This window comes from Pseudonaja textilis, chromosome 1 (assembly GCF_049901715.1).
Source record: "Pseudonaja textilis isolate UNSWEBS1 chromosome 1, rPseTex1.2, whole genome shotgun sequence".
Classification (NCBI taxonomy): domain Eukaryota; kingdom Metazoa; phylum Chordata; class Lepidosauria; order Squamata; family Elapidae; genus Pseudonaja; species Pseudonaja textilis.
Window position 1 is genome coordinate 299,723,558 of NC_141990.1, and position 21,686 is coordinate 299,745,243.

Sequence of the window (21,686 nt, forward strand, 5' to 3'; positions counted from 1 at the left end):
TTGTTATGGTTACAAAATCTTTTCCAAGCTGGAATACAACTCCGGAGCAACAATAGCAGTAAATGGGCCAGAACAGCAAAAGTCATGATAGACATTTCTACGGACTGTCAAAACTGTGGCTTGATGTCATGCCAGGCCTATGGCTCAGACTTTGGGAGATGGGCCAATGATCCGAAGTGTCTTCAAACCAAAGCCCTTCTTGAGGAAGAAACAATTTGATGATGCCATCCTATAATGATCTGTATAACATTACATACTAGGTTTCCTATTTCCTCCTGTTGCTTCGCAACACAGATCCCTCAAATTCTAATGGAATTGATATTGAACAAGGACATCAGAATAGTTTCAATTCTCATTCTGTCCCGGTGACTGGCTGTTAACTGTTAAAAAAGAACAACCTAGTAACACGCTCTTAAAGCATTTAATATTGTTCAGCTGCATGGAAGCGCATCTGTGCATTTTTATACTTATTTTATTTCTGCGCTATTAAGCTTCATGGTTAAGCTTCACTGTTTCTGCAAATGTCATCTGCTCTTGCTCTCTACTCTTTCCTTGAGAAAGCACTGCAGTGTGGAATCAGAGTGGATATTTCATCCATCCATTTCAATTGATTCTTGCTACCATACTTTCTGGTTTTTAGTTCATGCAAACGTCCAATTTCCCCTGTCACCTGGTGCCACAAAATCCATTCCCCTTAGAAGCAATTTACGGGGGAGCGGGTTAATGAACTAATTTCATCAGCCACAAAGGTGAGGCATTTCAACATATGTTATGTCATTTTATACATTTTCTCAGGCAGAGGATGTTAACTTTCTAATTATAGTGGTTATTTTCTTTAGGGACTTGTCTCGGTGCAAATGATTGAAGCAGGCAGCGTTTCATTGTAGGCTGCAATTTTGATTTGTTCTGGTTTGAAGTTTGTCCTTGGAAGTTTCAAAAGATCATTTAAAGCAGAAGAACGCAGAATACAGAAGTATAGGAATGGAAGAGACCTCAAAAGTCTTCCAGTCCAATCCCCAGCTCAAGGCAGGAGACTGTGTGCCATTCCAGTCAAATGGTTGTCCAGTCTATTTTTTAAAACCTCCAGTAATGGAGCACTCACAACTCCAGGGGGACAAGCTATTTCATTGAATAATTTTTCTCACTGTCAGAAACTTTCTCCTTCCTTCTAAGTTGGATCTCTCTTTAACAATCTTCCATTCTTTACTTCTTGTCCTGCCCACTGGTGCTTTGGAGAATAAATCAGTCCTCTGTGACAGCCCCTCAAATACTGAAAGACAGCTATAATGTCCCCCCTAATCCCTCTGTTTAATAAGCTAGAACAGCCATTCATCCATTCATCATCATAATTTCACTTTCGTATCAGTTCTGTCAGCCTCATTTCTGCAACCTCAGAAAAAAAAACAAAATATGTATTGAGACATAGGGAATTGCCATCCATTTTTTTCTGAGTTGTCTTTGGTTTAATGTCTCACTAATTTTTCTGACTTGATTTGAAGTAAGGAAGAGAGAAGAATCACTATTGATATGGAAAGATTTAACTTGAAAGTTGTGGTGCAAATAGTGCTGTTTTTTCTGCAAATTCATGAACACGGTTAAAAGAATCCAACTAATATGAATTATGCTGTTAATCGATGTACAGGTATAGTAGCTTGATTAATTAATACCTAAGCCATGTTGTGCTTTCACTGGCTTGTGGATAAGAAAATTAAAATACATTATGAAACATTTGTCCTTTCTTAAATCTTTCATTTTAAATAGCCTGTTCTGATTTTTGCAGCATGACAGAGGTAATGAATACACGTGAACCTGTGATGGAAGAATTTACTTTGAGCCAACCTGAGGAAGAAGGAGGCACTTCCACTCAGGTAAGTGTATGTATGCAAATTGAATACAAAGCTACAAGTCAGACAAAACCACATCTTCAAACTGTCAGAACAATTTAGCTTCTTAGAATGAGACAGCACAAGATCATAGTATATAAAAATTGAAAACTGTATATTTTAATCTGAAGTGCAAGAAGGATTATAAGCTAGGTTTTGTTAATGACTATCATTTTAGTGAAGCTGGGAACTAAATTCCTTTTGAATATAATGGAAGGTGACAGTGTTTCACAAAACACAGTACTATCAAAGTTGCTTACTGAAACCCATTAGGTTTTACATCAGTGAATCAAGTGACATATTTTAAAAAGTAGATTCAAGATCAAGGTACTAGACAGACAACATCTAGAATGTAGAAACCCATGAACAGCTACATGATTTGGAGTACCACTGGAAAATGGCGATACATACTAATCAAACAAGATTGCCTTTTTGATAATTTATCTCTATCTCTCTATGTAAGGGATGGGTAACCTTACAGTAAATTGTACTTCATTTTTGGGAAAACTATAGATGAGAAGTTGGGTGGGATTATGTAATACATGTGGGCAGATCAGGATGTTCTAATTTTCCCTATCTAGGAGGCGATGTTCATGTGCTTCCAACTTTAATAGGGCCAAAGATTTAAATGCAACTTTTGACAATTAAAGAATTTTCTTATTTACATTCAATGCAATGCTCAGTATGGAAATACTGATCTCCTTTTGACTAAATGCCATTCTCTTTTATGTAACTTGGAACACAAAGTCCCCATAGATTCAAGATCCATTCTAAGGTTCTATAACATATTTTCCAGCAGAATATAGTTATGAATGAAGAAATTAGACCCACTACATCATATACCATACTTAAAACAAGTAAAGCAATAATGAGGGAAATGGTAGTCTATAATGAACATAACAGTGTTATTTTTCCAACTTGGCTCAGAGGTTGCTGGGGTGACATCCTGTTTTTGCTCAGTCTAATGAAAATAAGGCAATCCACTTTGCACTGTATTTTCCTAATATGTTTATATGTGACCCTTCAAAACCAAATTTTCACAGAGTAGCTTACAATGCACTGAAATAAAAAAATAAAATTGTGAACAATAATTAGAATATTGTACATAAGAGTAAATATATTTAAAATAAACACTAATATGCATTGTGTCAATTGTGTATCAATCTGAGATTTTATATTTGCAATGATTTATAACAACATGACTTTGCCACAATTACTGTATTTCAGAGTAATATTTTTGCACAGTGTATTTTTGGAGAAGTGGCTTTTCGTTATAAATATGTATCTTTAGGGATGGCCTTGGGCAGAATCAGTTGTTATGTAAATCTAGCCTACTTCAGGCTACAATTCTAAAATACCCACTCAGGACATTTGAAATTGGATAGCTTATATAACAAATTTACCTCTTCCTCTTTGTGGGATGTTTATGATTTAATGGAAAAAGTGTGTGGAGATATTGAAAATTGACAAATAAAATAGACATCTGGATTTCTCCCTGCATAATTACACAAATGTGATAAGTTGACTGTATAAGAAAAGTACAGTCTAGAAGTACCCATAATTTGGGAATCTCCCTAAGTTTTGTGAATTTTCTTTGCAAGTTCTAGTGTATGTCTGATGTATTATCTATTCTTCAGTCACATACAATGTATAAGATTAAATAAAGATGAAATAATCTAAGGATTTGATAAAAGGCAAAAAATAAGTTAAAATAAGGATATGGCAGGGAATCAGTTTGGCCATTTTTATTGGAAAATTGGGAGATCTGCCTTGGGCAACTATTACTGATAAGAAAAATATTAATTAATGTATATCATAGCATTGATAACAATTCCACGTCTCCGTACATGTTACATGAATTCTTTTTTACTTTTTTTCTATGTTCACATTTGTTAAAATAAATGTTAGAAATAAGAGTATTGTTGATATTTACTGGTAATTCCATGAAGACCTACTAACTAGGAGATCTCAGGAGGCTTACAGCAAACATTTATTCTTCCATTGCATGCTAAACATCCTATAGTAGTAAGAGATAGTAAGGAAGATGTATTTGATGAAAACAATCAGAAGGCTTTGAGATTTACATTACAGTTTTCTGACATTTCCTTAAGCTTTTTTTAACTCAGTAATTACCAGTAAATCTAAATATCTACAAAATGTCTTCTAATACTTCCAACAATGGGACTTATATATCAACAGATGTATTATCTTTACAACTGTTCTCATTAAAGTATATGAGGTTATAAAGGTGTCATGCAACCCTTAAAAATAACAACAGGCTAATCTGAATAGTTCTCTCAAAATTTCTCATTTTCCCCATCCTAAATTATTTTCTACATTAGTTGGTAAATTTGGCAAAAAAAAAATCATGGAAACCCATACCCATTTCTTAGTACGTTTTCCTAATATACATATTTTTGTCTAAGGTTTTTCCTTCCATATACCTTTTTGAAAGGTATATTTCATCCTTAAAATACTTCGTTTCTGTTCATTCTTCCTCAATATATACATTTTTACACGCATTCCTATTAAGAATAATTCTTGTTATGATGTGGTATATTAAGTTTTCTATAGTCATTTTATACCTGGGTGACTGAGAATTTTAGTCACAGCTTTAAATCTGGTGGTTAGACCGACCACATGTTTACACTGGCATGAATTTTAAAAATGCTTGATAAGTTTTCAAATGCAGCAAATGAGGCACCCTCTGTGGATTAATGTGCACTCTCCAGATTGACCAATGAAGATGACAACAAGAAACAGAAAAAAAAGTAGACAGTGAAGTTCAGTGATTGAACAATTTTAAGACCCCATGCCAGAGACCAAACGCCTGTTTGGCCATTTGTGCTTCCATTTGTAGTTACTTCAAGGGCTCATATATGCCTCATTCCTATCTATGTATTATAATTTCTGCTACTTCCCATTCAAAATGAAAAAGGTCTTCAGCAGTCTTGACATAAGTCTCAGATTAAAAATCAGGCTTGTCAGATTCTACATCTTTTCTATCCTGCTCTATGGAGTGGTGAGTTGGTCTCTGACAAAAAGCCACTTGAAAGGACTAGAAGTAATGTGAAATGTGGATTTATAGGCAGCTGTTATGTATAAATTGGATTGACAAAATCAGAAATGAGGAGGTGATATGCCACCCGGGAAAGCCAAGGGAAGTCATCAAAACCTTGAAAAAGTGAAAGTATTTTGGACATGTGATGCGACACCCAGAAAAACACGGCATACTTCACTTAATCCTCCAAGGAAAGAGGGAAGGCAAATGAGGTCAAGGCAGAAGAGCATCATGGCTTCAAAATCTAAGGGACTGGTTTGGACAAAACTCAGCAGCACTTTTTCGTGCAGCTGCTGATAAAAAATAGGATTACTGACATGATCGCCAATGCCCGATGATGGATATGGCACAAGAAGAAGAAGAAGCCACTTCCCAGTAGTACAAACCATGGTGGTGCAGTGGTTAGAATGCACTATTGCAAGCTAATTCTGCATGTTAAAACAAAATGCCTGTCAGTCCTGCCTTGATTTGAACCTTAGGCAAGAATGATCCATGACTCCATTTTTGAGAGAAAGGTATCATTTTACTACAGTCAGGTGAAATATAGTAAAACAAAGCCAGGCCTGAGATTCCCATGCCAATTCCCTAGTGAAAATCCCTTGTTTCCCACATCTGCCTTCCATTGGTCTCCTTGTGTCCTATCGTATTCAAACCAGAGGTGGTATTCAGCAGGTTTTGACCAGTTCTGGAGAACTGGTAGCAGAATTTTTGAGTAGTTCGGAAAACCAGCAAATACCACCTCTGACTGGTGACTTTACAGTATCCTTCCCTTGCCACACCCACCAAGCCACGCCCACAGAAACAGTAGTAAAAAAATTTGAATCCCACCACTGACTCAAGCCGTAAGTTTTCAGAATGGTTGTCCTTGGAATTCAGCTGCATTCTTCTTTTTGGCCAAGTGTATCTCTGGCCAGCACACAGCAGTTTGGAGAGTCTCCCCCTTCCCTCCCCCCCCAAACTCCCCACTCCAGAGTTTATGGCAGGTTATCACTGAGCAAGATGAAAGCAGGAGAGAAGTGGCAGATGCCTCATCATAGACATTTATTTTATTTTTAAGTAAACTATTTTTTAAATATTTTTTAAAATATATTTAAAAACCTCCATCCATGCTAAGGAACTGACAACTTGCCCTTATTAGGGACGTTAGCTAATCATTTCCTTGGGCTTTTTGAAATTAATTGAAAACCCATAAATATGTAGAAAATGTGCTCCCCTATTGCAAGTATTGGTAGAGTCTGTGCTGACTGGCAGTTGGTTCTGTATCTTTCTCTATCTGACATCTAGCCTTTGAAATCCTCCATGTAAGGAGACTGAAACCAGATCTGGAGTCATTTATATGGAGATTGATCTGATGATACCTGTATTAAAAACCATCTTGTTCTCAAGTAACCATGCTCGTTAATATTTGCAGTATAACTGCTCTCGTGGTTTCATAACCATTGTAATTGGTTTGAGTTGAGGCTGTCAGCTGCACTCATGCCAGATGATTAAATATTGGATATTTGATATTTGTATTAAACAAATATTAACCATCAGAATGATAAGAGTGCAAATAGCAATATGTCACAATATTGTCCATTGTTTATAGCTGTGTCAATAAAGTACCAAAGGTGGGAGGTAAAGCTTCTTGGTTTGCCAGGACATATGCTGCACTATTTCTTATTTCTATTGCCCAATGACATTGTATCAGACTGGCAAATGTTTGAGCTAAGAGGCCACAGCAGGAGGCAATGCGTATTGAAAGCCTAACTTCTTGTTTTTGGGGGGTGATACCAAGGAACCCATCTGTATGTTGCCTTCCTATTCGGTCAGTTTCAAATATTCCATCATGTTCTTCCCTAGGCTAAAGGGAAGAAGTGTCTCTTGGTTTGACAGAAAACAATCTTTTAGTTGAATTCACCTTCAAAATGTTGCTTACCTTTAATTGGTTTTAATGTTCAGAATAGTTAAGATAACGAGTTTAAGGTGAAGTTTAAAGATAAATTGAGATAAATTGCATGATAAGAATTATTTCGGTAGCATTCCTTTCTGTCTTCCGGTGCATAAAATGGAAAATGCAAGTTCACAAGAAGCCCGAAGCAGATTATGAAGAGCACAGCAACTACCACCACCATTGCCCCATTATTTCCAGTGGAGAATTAATAATCAACAGGATGCCACTAAAAACAAAATTACTAGTTTGTAATATGGACGTGTCCATTTCCTCTAGAACTTTAGTTTAGCTTTCCTGGTTTATGAAAGTTATGTGTTGCAAGATTGTTCAAATTATTGCTATGGCATTTGATAGTTTTTCCTTTTTATAATCTTTAATGGCATTTTAAAACATTGAAACAGAGAACATCCATTTGCTCCTATAGATATTTTTTTTTATACATGTCATTACAACCTGATCATCGTGATGAAAACAGTCAAATTCTTCATTGTACTTCATAGGCTTTTCCAGATGCCCATGAAAAGTATCCAAAACTGTCAAAGAGATTACCATCCATTGTGGTAGAGCCATCTGAGATGGGGGATGTTGAAAGTGGAGAGCTTCGTTGGCCGCCAGAGGATCTGAAATCAATGGAAGACAAGAAGGCTCTTGCTGCACAGAGATCCTGTGCTCAGCAACACCAGATGGATCTTGAAAGTATGAACATTTTAATTAACTTTTACTGGGGAAACATGTTAAAAAGAGTGTGACATTGCTTGTACTGGCACACCATAATAATAATAAAAAATGTTGAACTAGTGTATTCTTATTCAAGAATACACCAGTTCAAGCATAGGGAGACCTGGTCTTCAAATCCCGTTAGATCAGCCTAGTTCATGTTAAATGACAAGGAATAAGTGTAAGCTAAACATCTGGCCACCAAGCTACCTGTTTTTTTTTGACAGAGCACCGTGATAGTCTCCTGGTCTCCTCCAAGACCGTGCACCCTTTCTGGTCTCCTCCAAGACCGTGCACCCTTTCCTCCTCCAGTTTAACCTTTCAGAAATTTCAGCTTCCATTTACAATTATTCCAACCAATTGTGTCATCTAGTATAATTATTTGAGATAAAGTAACTTCATATATCATGTGGCTTTAACAAACTGTGGTTAGGTTAATCATAATTTCTCTAACACAGGAACAATTGTTTCTCTCCAGGTGCTGCACCACACCAAGACATAGGAGATAGTACAAAATCCAGTGAAAGCAGAACTGAGGATGACTAAGGAACTTCATTCAACAAACTGAAGCTGTGGTGGGACCCTCATTGGAAAGCTGGCACATTCTGAAGGCTTGTCAACATGCTCTATTTTAAAACCATAGAAGGTTTTAATTTTAGTTCTATTATTAGGTTAGTACACGGCAAGAAATTTAGGGGCTTTAGAACTGCTTCTTTTCAGGCTGGAATTCATATAATTTCAATTTCCTTTGAGGAAAAACAGAGCACATTAGGTAGTTCTTCCTGGTTCCTTTTATTAATGCCACAAAGGAAAAAATAGAAGCAAAACTATTCATATCAAACACCAAAATTTTTTTTTAATCAATTGCAATTAGCACTTGTAAGTGAAATTGCCTCTTAAAGATAAAAGAGCTATCTGGTATTGATACCAAGACACAGGGTTTGTTTGCCATAGAATATATTAAATCAATTAAACCTCTCTTGTTTTAGCCATTTAAAACTAGCACTGTGATATTATGGATAATAGATGTAATATAATGTCACCTTCTAACTTTGTACCTTTTTTTGTATAGAAATGCAAGTTTCACTTTTAAATCTGGATTAAATGGAGAATTTAGGACTGCCTTTTTGTGATGCACAGCAAGGATCTTTACTTATCCCTTATCTCTTTTTCTGTGCAAATTCCAGTGAACCAGCCTTTTATTAGCACTGTATTTGAGAGAAAATGAGTTAACATTTAAGGAATTCTTTACCAGTGTACAAATAGCTGTTCATTTTTTGTGAACCGTGTTAGTTTTGTGTAACTTCAGCCGCCTTTTCTATTGTTTTTGCAAACAATTTGTGACCCAAATGCTAACCTGGTTTAACTGGGCTTGTTTCGAAAGGGAAAAAGAGAACGCTGCTTATGTCATGGCTGTTTTAGGACATTTCCAATGCATTTGTATATAGACTCTGCTGAAATGTTTATCTATAATTTTGGATCAAAGACTAGACAGAAATGGCCAGGACAGATGTAAGATGCATTTTCTATGTAATTAATGATGCCCCTCAGCCCATCTGCTTTATATGGTTTATTTAATCTATTGTAGGCTTTTGCACAGGGAGAGTCTTTAGTGGAACCTCACAGTAGCAGTGAATAGGGTAAATTGATATAGCAGTTATTCCCAAGAAAGCTTTCCAATGCTTTAACTTCGATGTGGTCACCAAAATACAGCCTCCAGAACTGGATAGAAGTCATGACAAAGTGATATGATAAAGCAAAGAGATATTTGTATGGTGTTAATTTCAAGATTAACTCTACTTGACTTGATTTTTGAATTTTGATGTCTTAGGGTGAGTTTTCACTATTTTAGCACAAAGAAAGTTTTCTTTCTGTAAGTAGTTACATTGAAATAAAGCTCACCAGGGAGATAAGATACTAAAGTACATTTTATGTGTATGTGGTAATAATCAAAGCTCAACCTATTAAAACAATATTGGAATGGGTGGGAATGATACATTTTCACTCATGACTGATATAAATAATCATTATTATTATGAGCATCAGCCTTAATGTGTTTGTACACCAGCTAAGGAAATTTGTAGAAGTATTCAATTTTTTAAATTTTGTTTTCTTAATATAGGAGCCCATGCTTTATTTTAAAAGTGTCTACCAATCTTAGATTAACAGATTGAAGTCTGTGTGGGCATAAAAAGTTCTAATAATTTCCCAAATTCTATTTGTTACTTTCAAACAAGATTTGTTATTTATTGAAACTAGCAAAACAGCAGCTATCCATATGCCATGCTTAACATTAGGAAAAAGCTAAAATCCTAAGCGGGAGAAAAATGTTCTCCATACAAAAATTACAAGGATACCTATAGGAAGGGAGTCAAAAAAAAAAGTCAAGATGGCAGCCGCAAACATGGAATTGAAGTGTCACCTGTGACACACATAAAAAAGAAGCAGGCTTTGATTGCAAGATTGTGGCAGCCATTTTGACTCTTTTGTTTATTTTATTTATTGGCCAAATTTATATGGCTGCCTATCTCAGAAGTGGCTCTGACATACAACAGTCAAACAAAACAATGATATAAAATTATAATAATAAAACTATAAACAACCATTATTAAAATATGATTAAAAATTAAAATATGTAGATCACAAAGTACAGAGAGAGTCTAAATATAAACCACAATAGGGGAGCCATCTTAGAATGTCACTGGTTTCCTGGAACCCCACACCTGGTGAGACAACTTCTGGAATATCAACATGATGGAAGACATGCAAAACAGATGCTCTACATTTTTTTTTTTAGATATGGAATCCTTATTGGTGAACCTTCTATCAGAGCTCACTGTGATCTCCTCATAGAAATCCTCCCCTTCCTCTATGTTGCTGCAATGAGTACTATATTATTCCAAAGAGCTTCACTCATAAATGCTAGGTAGTGGTGATTAAAGGAATAGAGTGTGTATGCCTGTGTGGTGTATTTGTGTGGGTGTGAATCACGTTATGAAAAGAAGGAGCTTTTTATACAAAATTAAGGATTGGTCTAGAAATATGTGTTTGTAGGAAATTACAGAGGTGGCCACAGAGAAGGAATGTGGCATTTAGCAAAACATGAATTTAGTCCCAGAAAGGAATAAAATGTTAGAAAGAAATGTAAACTAATTCTGCCTTAACTCTCTTTAGTATAAGAAAGGAAGGGAAAAACAATTTCAGCCTTTCAGGATTGATAGGTCAGGTCAGGAAACCGATACCACAAGAAATACTAGAATACTACTTGACTGGTATAGACTATAGTACAGTAGCCAGATCTTGAAAGCTTCTTCCTTTTCTGGACTTCATTCATGTTAACTAATTGAGATGTTCCTTTTCCAAAGTCATCTCTGCAGCTCTCACCAGCATAACAGGAAAGATTTTATAATAGCCTGTTCTTTAGAGGGATAAAGTAGCCTTTTGCTAAGTTAAAACCTGTGAAATTTTATAAGGGGAGCTCTATGTTTATGGAGTAAAACTGAAGCTTTATCTTCAGTTACTCTTCTCCACTTATTCACTCACCCTACTTCTATGTCTCCCCACTTACAATGCTTGAAAAATAAAAATGAAAACAGGTACATATTCTCTCTTGTTCCATAAAACTGTCCTAAATGTATATCTACTATTTTTAAAAAGAGATAATTTAAATTTATTATAAACTTCCACTGTTATGATTGCTATTCACATCATATACCAGTCTCACTTCTAAAATGAGTAACAATTCCAAATTCTATTATAATGAATGAAACTGGTTGGGTTTGGTCCCAAAATGGGATTCGTAACCTTGAAATTTTCTTTTTAGGATCCTTTTCATTACATGAGAATCACTACCAGTATAATGAAAAATATTTTAATAAGATTGTTCTATATATATTATTAGTAATCAAATTTTAATAAATTTATTTAAAAACTTGAGCAATAGTCACAGTAAGGTGGAAGTATACAACTTTTTCTTAGACAAAGTAAGCAGTTTATGTAGAAAAGGTAATTCATTATTTTGGGCACCAGGTGGCTGGTACTGGTTCCATCATATAGGGTTAGAGAGGTTATGTCTCCAATATAGGACAAGGGAGTTAACCTGGTTTAATGATTAATACATTAAAGTAGAAACCAAGAGTTCCACCTTAGGCACAAAGCCACCATAGGCCAGTCACTCTCTCTCAGCCTTACCACTTCCAAAAAATCTTGCCAAGAAAACTGCAGGGATTTATCCGGGCAGTTACCAAGAACCAACATTGACTAGAAGGCATATAAATAAAATAAAATAATTAAAATGGATAGAATGTGTCCTGTTATGATGAACTTTATTTTTTTAAAAAAAAATGAAGTCATAACCTTGTCACCAAGTGAACTTTTTGTTGACTGACTTAAAGTTAGCCCACCTCAGCTCTAGTGAAAAATAAAATCAAACTTAGAAGACATAAACCCCATTCAGGTATCTAGCAATTCTCTCTTACAGCCTGCCAGGTGCCTTGAATACAAATTGTGCAAAATATGGTAACCAACGTCAGAAGGATGGAAGGCTGAATCAACTTTGAGCCTGACAAGATCAAACTGCTGGCAGTCAGCAGAATTAGCCTGCAATACTGCATTCTAACCACTACGCCACCTGCTCCTATCTGATCCTTAGCTCAAATTAGGTTGTGAGCATGGTATTTCCAAGAAAATCCAGCAAGGTTTCACTCAAACACTCTAATATATGTAGGAATATAACTTAATTCCAGTGGTTCTCAACAGGACTTAATGTAGTCTTGATAAAGAGCTGAATATATATTTCAGGATACTTTTCTTAAAAGCTGGATGACAATCCTCCAGCATTTTTCATCTGCCTCCTTTTATCTCCAAAGCCACCAGCATCATTTAGAGCCCACATTCAGGCTTTTGTGTATAGGCTCAGATTGCACTGTGCAGCTCTAAATGTCTTCAAGGTGACACAATTTATACGGAATGCTAGGATATAGGCTGATACAATTAAATTGAATGGTGAGACATTTGGCACAGCAGAAGGAAGCATTTCTTTGTACAGTGCATAGTTAAGCTGCAGACTGCATGACTCAAAAGATCTGGAAATGATGTTTAAAAAAGATTTTAAAAAGGAATTAGACAAATTCATGGAGAACAGGGTAATGAATGTTGACTAATCATGATGGCTATATAATCATCAGAATCCGAGGCAGAGCATTTTTCAATACCAGTTGCTTAAGAGCATATATGAGAGGGTAGTATTTTGTTCATGCCTTGATTGTGGATTAATCATAAACACCTCCATGGTTACTGTAGGAACATGCTTCTGATCAAGATAGACTGTTGGTTTGCTCCAGCTTTGCTTTTCTGATTGTATGCTAAATGTAAATGTTTTAATTACATTTTCTTAAGTAACATTTAATTTCAAGAGAGGTAAATTTTATAAATTAATGAGAAAGGAAAGTGAGAAAATGTATTCAATGGTGCATAGCCCCATATATGACATTATTTTATCTGTGTATAACAGTATTGTCCTGCCTACTAAACTTAATTGATTGTTTCTGTATTTCCTTTGTTTTGGATGAAATGCTTTGTAGGAAGAGGGAAACACTCAGAATAGTTGGTCATATTTTTGTAGACTATTAAAAACAAGATATGGATAAAGGTTTTATGGAATATAATATATTGTTGGATTCTGCACCTTTGAAACTTTGAGTTTTTTTTGTAAATGGCCATCTATGTATAAATTCCAATAATGCTATGTCTTGCAGATGTAATTAAATCAATTAAAAGCCTACATGGACCTAATTTGGTAAGCTATTATATCAAATATTTATTTTAAATTGTGTTTTCCAATTTAACAAGCAAAGCTTCCTCTACCCTCAAAAGTTATATTGGTGAAAATAAAAGAAACCTATAGCATTCCTGTAATAAAGGTCAGGGATGGAAAGCAGGTAGTTTAAATATATAGCCATATGCTATTTTCATTCAGTTCTGCCAGCAGATACTCTCCTAAAACATTTTTGACTGATGAGGAAAATATTTACAGCCCAACATGGATTATTTTTATAAAATAATACAGCTATAACAGTGAAAAACAAATGTTCTTGAAGATTAGACCATGGGAGATAAGAGAAGGTCATTACTTTTCAATTTGGAATGGCTCTTGTTACATGCAAATTTTATTTATTTATTGTTTGTTTGTTTGTTTTAAATTGATATGCTGTCCATTCCACTATCCAAAGCAACTTTGGTTAGACTAGATAAATTGGCAGACTAGATAAAATGTTGTTGAGTTCTACGTGCTTTCTTTTATTCCTGTAGAGTTTTTAAATGAAAGAACACAGCAGAAGTTTTAGAAAACCAGAGGAAGATTACAAGTGGAAATTATATTGTTTGCCCTTCCCCCACATTATTCTTCTTGAATGAGGCAGGGCAGTTTGAAACAAACATTTGATCTGGACTCCATCACAGAAACAGAAGGCCCACATAAATAATATGATTAATACAGAATTAGTGTTATTTTACTTGTTATTTCCAGGATTCAGGTAATGTATATGGCTGTATAGCATAAAAAATGACACTTTCTAGGCACAAGAAGGCAGTTTGGTGGAATCTCAGAAAGGAAGGAAAGAAGGAAGGGAGGGAAGGAGGGAGGGAGGGAGGGAGGGAGGAAGGAAGGAAGTTTTAAAAGATGGCAGATTCCAAATTATACTAATATGCTTTAAGACCACAGATGGACTATGTGAGGAGTAAAGAAGGAATCCAAAATACTGAAGTTGACAGAACTTACTTCAACGTTGGAAGAGTGGGAGGAACATTATCTTGTAAAGCCACTGATGAGGAATTCTGAGAATTGGGATTCAGCAGCAACTAGCCTCAAGGTCTTTATTCTTATATTAGGGTATAAATCTTCTCATAAAGTTCAAGTGATTGAGAAAGCTACTGTAAAATTAATTTAAGAAATAATAAGTGCCAGTGAATCCTAAAATAATATTGACAATCAACCTCAAAAATATTGAAATCCTTGGCAGTCCCACAAAAAAAGCCTGGGGTGTGTGGAATGGTTAAGGTTATGGGAAAAGAATTGGTGTTGCTCAGTGGCTTAACAGATGCTGGAGAAGATCTGTGCTCTGGTGATTTGTGACAGAGTGAGCTCTTATCACTTGTCTCAGCTCCTGCCAACCTAGCAATTGGAAAGCATGCAAAATACAAGTAGATTAATAGGTACCGCTTTGGTGAGAAGATAACAGCATTCCATGTTTCACTGTACTCTTTGTGCCACGGAGTGATGTTATGCTGACCACGTGACTGCTGAAACATCTTTGGACAGCACTGGGTCAATGGCTTAAAGAAACAGAGATGAAACACCATCACCTAAAGTCGGCTACAAATAACGGAGTAAAAGTTGTAGGGATTCTTTTATCTTTTAGGGTTAGGGTAAAAGGTCCACCCTGTGAAAAAGATCCACACTGATTTTAAAATGCAGCAGGGGCATCACAGGGATGTCAAATAAGTAAAGATGGCCATTGTGATTGCACAAAGCCTGGCCCTTTTTCCAAAAGCCATGTCAACTAACCTGTCAATACACATGAAAAAAGGATGGGATATTGGATAGTCACTGGCACTATTTTAACCCTTTTGCCAGCCTCCCCTTGTCCTGGAGTACAAACAACTGGAAGAAAAAGATTTCAGCCATCTTCTCAATCTGCTTAGCACTGGCCCTGGAGACTCTGAAGAATTTTTGCTCTATATCTACTTTTGAAAGTTAAAAGGTACAAATGAATGTTTTCAAAAAATAATTTGAAAGGCAAAAGCCTAATCTTTGAATTATCTCAGATATATCAAAATATTCTGTCCCTTTCCATTATACAGGACATATGTCTATTTTTAAAGCTTTCAGAATTAGCACAGTAATTTCTGAGTTCGTACCAATATATCATGAAATCTATTAATTTTGACAGCCTATGAAAGGAAGCCACATTTTAACTTTCTCTTTAAAAAATGAATTGCAGCAGCCTCGTTTTTTTTTCTTTGAATAAATGAACTGGTAATTTAATTTATGAATTATGTAAAATATCAACCAGCTATTTCTGTATTGTTTGACATATGCAGTGCATTGGGATGTTATTCATGAATACGTTAAACTTTTAATATTAACTACTGACATGGAAGGGAAAAGATTGGACTAAAGAAAAGGAAATACTGTACTTTTTGTAAATCCAAGCATTACTTTACAGCCAACTTGGAAACATAGTGGAGTTCCAGTTGATTGTGCTCGCTGTTCTCATTTAAGCTTCTATAAAGTGGAATTAAAGGAAAGTAGAAAATAAAAACAAGATTGCTGAAAATAGAATGGCTTCAGTATAGTGACTAGTTATCCCTCTGGAATTTCAAGCAGAAATCTTTCTCAGCCCTTCTTGTAGGTGCCAAGGGTTGAAACTGGGATCTTCTGTGTGCAAATCATCTCTTCAGCCATTGACCTATTTTTAAGCAGAGATTTTTTTAAAGCAAAGAAAAATCAGAATCCCTCAAATTAAACTCAACTCCAATAGTACAGAGCAATAGTATAGAGCTGGTTCTCTCTGCCTTTTTCTAACTTTCTGATGAAGTCTATAGCTCTAGGATTTTCTACCATCCCAAGACAAATCAGGGCAGACACTGCTTAGCTTTTTTCATCATTGGTTGTGATTGGCTTGGTGTTACACACTTATTATTTGAATTGGATGAATCATTTATCAAGAGAATTATCTAAATCTGCATGCTAATTATCTGCATATTAACACTCTACTGATGGCATTTAACTCTCTGTATATGATTTAAACATTAAGCAGTCTGGAAAAATATACCCCCTGTGCTACTGACCTATATATTGTATTTTTCGGACTATAAGAGCGCTTCCCTCCCCAAAATGGGTAGAAATGTCTGTGTGTCTTATAGAGTGAAGTAATGTTGCTGAAACCTCGCCATCTGCTGGCCACCACCCTTCAGCCTCTGCCTCCCAGCAATTTGCCTCCTTGCAGCAAATAACCTAGTCAGCTTCAGCACAGCCTGATTTAACACGAGCAGTTGCATCTGTCTCCCAGAATACCAAAAATCAGCTGTCCCAGGCTGCGGGGATTGCCGCCTCTGTGCACCCCATCTTCGGCCTCCACACATCCTGTTTTCAGCCCATTCCAGATGGCGAGGATCGCCACCGCCGCCTATCCCCACCACTTAAAATGGGCTGAAAATGGGATGCATGGAGGCCAAAAATGGGGCACACCAAAAATGGGATGCACAGAGGCCGAAAATGGGGCACGCGGAAGCTGAAAATGGGATGTGCAGAGGCCGAAAATGGGGTGCAGGGAGGCAGCAATACGTGGCAGCGCCAATGGGCAGTGCCGATCCCTGCAGCCTAGAACAGGTGATCATTGGTATTCCGAGAGGCTGATCCAACTGCCAATCAGCTGCTTGTGCTAAATCAGGCTATGCTGAAGCTGACCAGGCTGTTTGCTGTTTGCTGCAAGGAGACAAATTGCTGGGAGGCAGAGGCAGGTTTTTTTTTCTTGTTTTCCTCCCCAAAAACTAGGTGTGTCTTATAGTCCGGAGCATCTTATAGTCCAAAAAACACGGTATGTTTCACTCTAGCAAAAAAACCAAAAACATTTTTATTATCTCCAATTTTCATCAGTTGCATACTCTGTGAGTTGTCAATCTCTAGGATGTCATGGAAGTAAATGTTCCCAGAGTGGTTTTCCTACCTTCCAGTACCAATGTAATGCCTAAATAATTGTTTGAGTGGATGTCCAGTTCTTATGTGCTTTATTCCTGTTCAAAGCAGGCAACCTACTGGGAAAGCAGCCTTTTGAAAGAGCATTTGGTTTACTATCCAGTACTTTTATCAGATAGATTAGCAACATGAAAGAAACAATAGATTATGGAGCAAGGTGAGTGAGTTAAACTTTGTACTTCAACTCTTTTTTCCAAATATGGAAAGGCAAACCAATGAGGGCAATCCAATCCTATTTTCTTTTTAGTTTTCTCCACCTGGGGCACTGCTACATGAAATTGGTGCATCCATTCAGAATCAAGCCTAGTTTTGCCTAGTTGTAAAGTTACCAAGGTTGGAGATCCCTGGTCTATAACAGCAAACCCTCTCATCGTCTGTCAATAATGATATCATCAGATCAGAGATTTTCTGTTTCCAGTTACGAGAGCCCTTAAATTGGGAAGGATAAGAAAGCAGTTACATCAATAAAAACCGTTCAAGAAGGTCTTGCTTAACCTTTTGCATTCAAAAGTTCTTTAGAATTGTAAAAACACATTCCCTGAATGTTTTGATGAGCATTAAAGGGGATACTATGGGATAGCACACAGTACACGGAAGCCAGTGGTAAGGTACAAAAATGTCAGCAATATGTCAAATTACTGTAATAAATGAATGTGCAAAACTCTGCTTATTGTTTTGTCAGGTAAAGGCATATTTTATACGGCACTTGAGAGCAGAAAATTTCTCCTCTTCTTGATTGAGAGATCAGCACACTTTACTTGTGCACATAAATAAACAGTACTTTTTTTTACTTCACCTTTCTGGCTCAAAGTCTATGCCAAGCCTGAATTTGGTTTACTGGTGGATTGGATTATATCTGGGTGATGAATTCAGTTTGACACTTAGAAACTGAAAGCAGGGAGAGCTGAGGTGGATGGAGTTCCAGCCAAAAGAACATAGCTGGACAATGAGTCAGCTGAGTTCCAACATCTGCCTGGCCAGAGGAAAGAGGAGCGAAGTTGCCAGGCAACCGTTCCACATCCCGGTTGGACAATGTGACATATTGTTTTGGAAAATTGAGAAAAGTCTAGTTACAGTGACGTGGAAAGCTGGGAAACTTTCAGTGCTGGCTTTTCACTAGTTAGTGCCAAGTTGGTGCAATTCAATAAACTTGTTCTTTGAGGAATCAAAATGCCTAGGAGTTCATTTTACAATGGTTACATTTCTTGGAACCTGACTGTCTATTTGGGCGAAGACACACTGGGCCCAAAAAATTGTTGGTCTGCCCAACCAACAATAGCAATACTTGTCAAGTCATAAAATATTTCTATGGTCTTTTTAGAGTTGCCAACAGAAAGGGAGGGGGTAAAGGGGTTTGAAAGAGCAGTGTGTCAGCTTGGAAATCAAAAGTGCATTCCATACATAGTTTTTCAGAGATAGTAACTAGGTGACTAATGTTTCTGCTGCATAAAAATCTAACTGGAGAACATGATTGATGACTCTTGACTATGGATGTGTCTCATTGGAGAATATGAATTATGATACACCCAGGGGTGGGTGAAAACAAGGTCAAGGGTAACAATGAATTATATGTGCCAGAGTTGGCTATACCCAGGCAGTGCCAGAGATGTTAACTCCCAATAAATCCTTTGAAATTTTGGAAGTTTGTCTTGAGACTCATGATTTAATTGGGGTAACTGCCAGAATCCTGACTGTACCAATAAATGCTTATAATTGTAGAGTTCTTTTTCAATATTATTATTTTATGATTTGTTTTTATTATATGCCACTCAGAGTCACAGTTTCATATGGGCTCAACCAGATATCAACTGGAATCCAAACGCGCTTTTTCAAAAGATAACTGGACTTTTCCTTGAAGACGTTTCGCTTCTCATCCAAGTATCTTCAGAACTCCAGGTGCCTTCTGAAAAAGCACCTTTGCTTTCCAGTAGGACAACTTTGACCTGGATGACTGAGAGCCAGTCCACTAAATGGAACCAAACCTGGAGGAAGAAGGAGAACCAGCACAAAACTGTGTGCCCAGATCTTGAGCCCTAAAGCTGGTTTAAAAGGATAACCATGATGAATGATATCAAAAGGCTGCATAGGCAAAATCAAATCCAAAGATCACTCTCATTCAAATGGCAACCAAACATTTACCAGTTACAGGAACTTTGTGATTCATCTTCTCTTTCCTACAAAGATTCTAGCAGTTGGTATCTTGCTTTGAAGACCAAGAAAGGTCAAGAAAAGCTCTTATCTGCATGGAATTTAAGAAGGTATCCTAATTTGCTCAAGTGACATACTTCTCCCCACCCTACTTCTGTCTCAGCTAAAGAAAATGACAGAGCAGAAGTTTCTGTGCTTGGCATTTGAAAGGTGTGAAATTAATAGACTGCAGAGTAATCCTTGTAATGACTAGATAATGTAACAAGGAACCTTATCATTTGCAAATTAGGGAGAGTCATTAAAGGTTATGTAAGAATAAATTCATAATGGCAGTCTTATTACCTGTGATTCCAGCCTGAATAATAAAAACAGTGTGTTCATACTTTTGTTGGCCCCTTTCAACAGAGGTGGTATTCAGCAGGTTCCGACCAGTTCTGGAGAACCGGTAGTGGACATTTTGAGTAGTTCAGAGAACCGGCAAAAATCACCTCTGACTGGAGATTTTACAGTATCCTTCTCCTGCCATGCCCACCAAGCCACGCCCACCAAGTAAAAAAAATTTGAATCCCACCACTGCCTTTCAACATTATGAATTTTCTGAAACAAATTAGAGTTGGCTAGGTTCACAGAAATCCCTACCAATAAATCACAATAGTTTGTCTTCCCATGATATACTTAAGCCAAAGTTTTTTAACCGTGGCAACTTTACGATGTGTGAATTTTAGTTCCCAGAATTCCCTAGTCATCATGCACATTACAGTTGGGAACAATATTGTGAGTTCCAATGGTTCTGTGCCTTCCCCTCCAAAATGTCATTTGGGGAGGAAGCCTAATGCTGGGGGATTCCATTTTGTGCATGCTATTCAAACTAGTGCTGTATAGGTATGCAGATTTAAAGAGCAAATTCCGAGTATGTGTGGCATCAATATAGCACTTAAAAGAGCTGCATCTTTCCTGGACTCATGCAGCCATCCTTTGCAGTTGGCATAGGTTCACGACACGCAAATTCCTTGTAAGTCACACAAATTCCAATCACACTTGTATAATAACTGTATTCTGTTATTCTATTCCATTCTGCTCCGCTCCTCTCCGCTCTACTCCACTTCACTCCACTCCATTCCATTCCATTCTATTCTATTTTCTATTCCATTCCATTCTATAGAAAAGACACATTTGCTGCACATGTGTACTCCAGTCTGCATTTTCTCTATCAAATCTGAATTTCTGCACAGCTCTAATAACAATCTCAGTTTCCAATGACCTAATACCAAAGAAACCAAATACAATGTTCACACTTCTGGAATGATCACTCCTTGAAGAATGAAAATGACAGAGGGTGGCAAACCTCATTAGAGAATGATGACTGGGTGATTTCTTGATAAGTACATCTCTACTGTATTTCTTTTAAAATTATACTAATATTTAACATCCGTTTCATACTATTTTACAAGGTAACAGCTCATCACTAATATACACCAAAGCTTCTTTTTAAAAAAACATTGTCATTGTATATACTATTGTTTGATATAAACAAGTTTTCTGCATTTTCTGCACAAAATACAGGTGGTCCTCATTTAATCAACACTTATTTAGTGACCATTCAAACTTGCCCCAGGGTTGAATGAGCGGTCACTGTAACCAGTCTTGAAGTTCAGGCTGACTCATGGGTGCTCAGCAAATGACCCAGATTCCTGAATGTCTCAGTCCCACAGTCACATGAATACAATTTGCAACCTTCCCTGTTGCCTTCCCACAAAACAAAGTAAATGGAGAAGCCAGCAGGAAGTTGGAAGTTCACATGAAGTCCTTGCTTAACAATCCTTGCTTCAATGACTGGAGACTGGTGGAACTGCTGTCACTAAATGGAGCAGTCATGCGCAGTTGCACTTTATAATTGTGTTGCTTGGTGATGAGTCTAGTCCCATTTACTGTCATTAATTGAGCACTATTTTTAAAACAGAAAACAATAAACAAATTTTAACTTCATATGAAAAGCAGGATGAAATGCCAACAGCGAAATAATACAATTCCCCCCATAATAATGGAGCTGAATTTAAAACAAACAAATTTTCTTTAAAAAACTCTGATATATGTGCTGAACCAGAGGAATTCACTACAAGCAAGACTGTAAACTCGTAAATCATTCCTATGCCTTTTTCCAAGTTTACATAAGAAGGAGGGGGGAAA

At 36.7% G+C, this 21,686-nt stretch overlaps 1 protein-coding gene across 4 annotated transcripts in view; it reads left to right on the forward strand.

The window, feature by feature from the left end:
- The window catches only part of LBHD2 (LBH domain containing 2), a 61,619-nt gene extending 48,474 nt beyond the window's left edge, over positions 1 to 13,145 (forward strand). For all 4 annotated transcript variants that reach the window (XM_087922224.1, XM_087922223.1, XM_026698548.2 and 1 more), the window contains exons 3-5: positions 1,781 to 1,868; positions 7,378 to 7,573; positions 8,073 to 13,145. In XM_087922224.1, the coding sequence (XP_087778350.1) occupies positions 1,782 to 1,868; positions 7,378 to 7,573; positions 8,073 to 8,140 (351 nt within the window). In that variant the 5' untranslated portion in view covers position 1,781 and the 3' untranslated portion in view covers positions 8,141 to 13,145. The remainder of the gene's footprint in view (positions 1 to 1,780; positions 1,869 to 7,377; positions 7,574 to 8,072) is intronic.
- Positions 13,146 to 21,686: the final 8,541 nt, after the last annotated feature.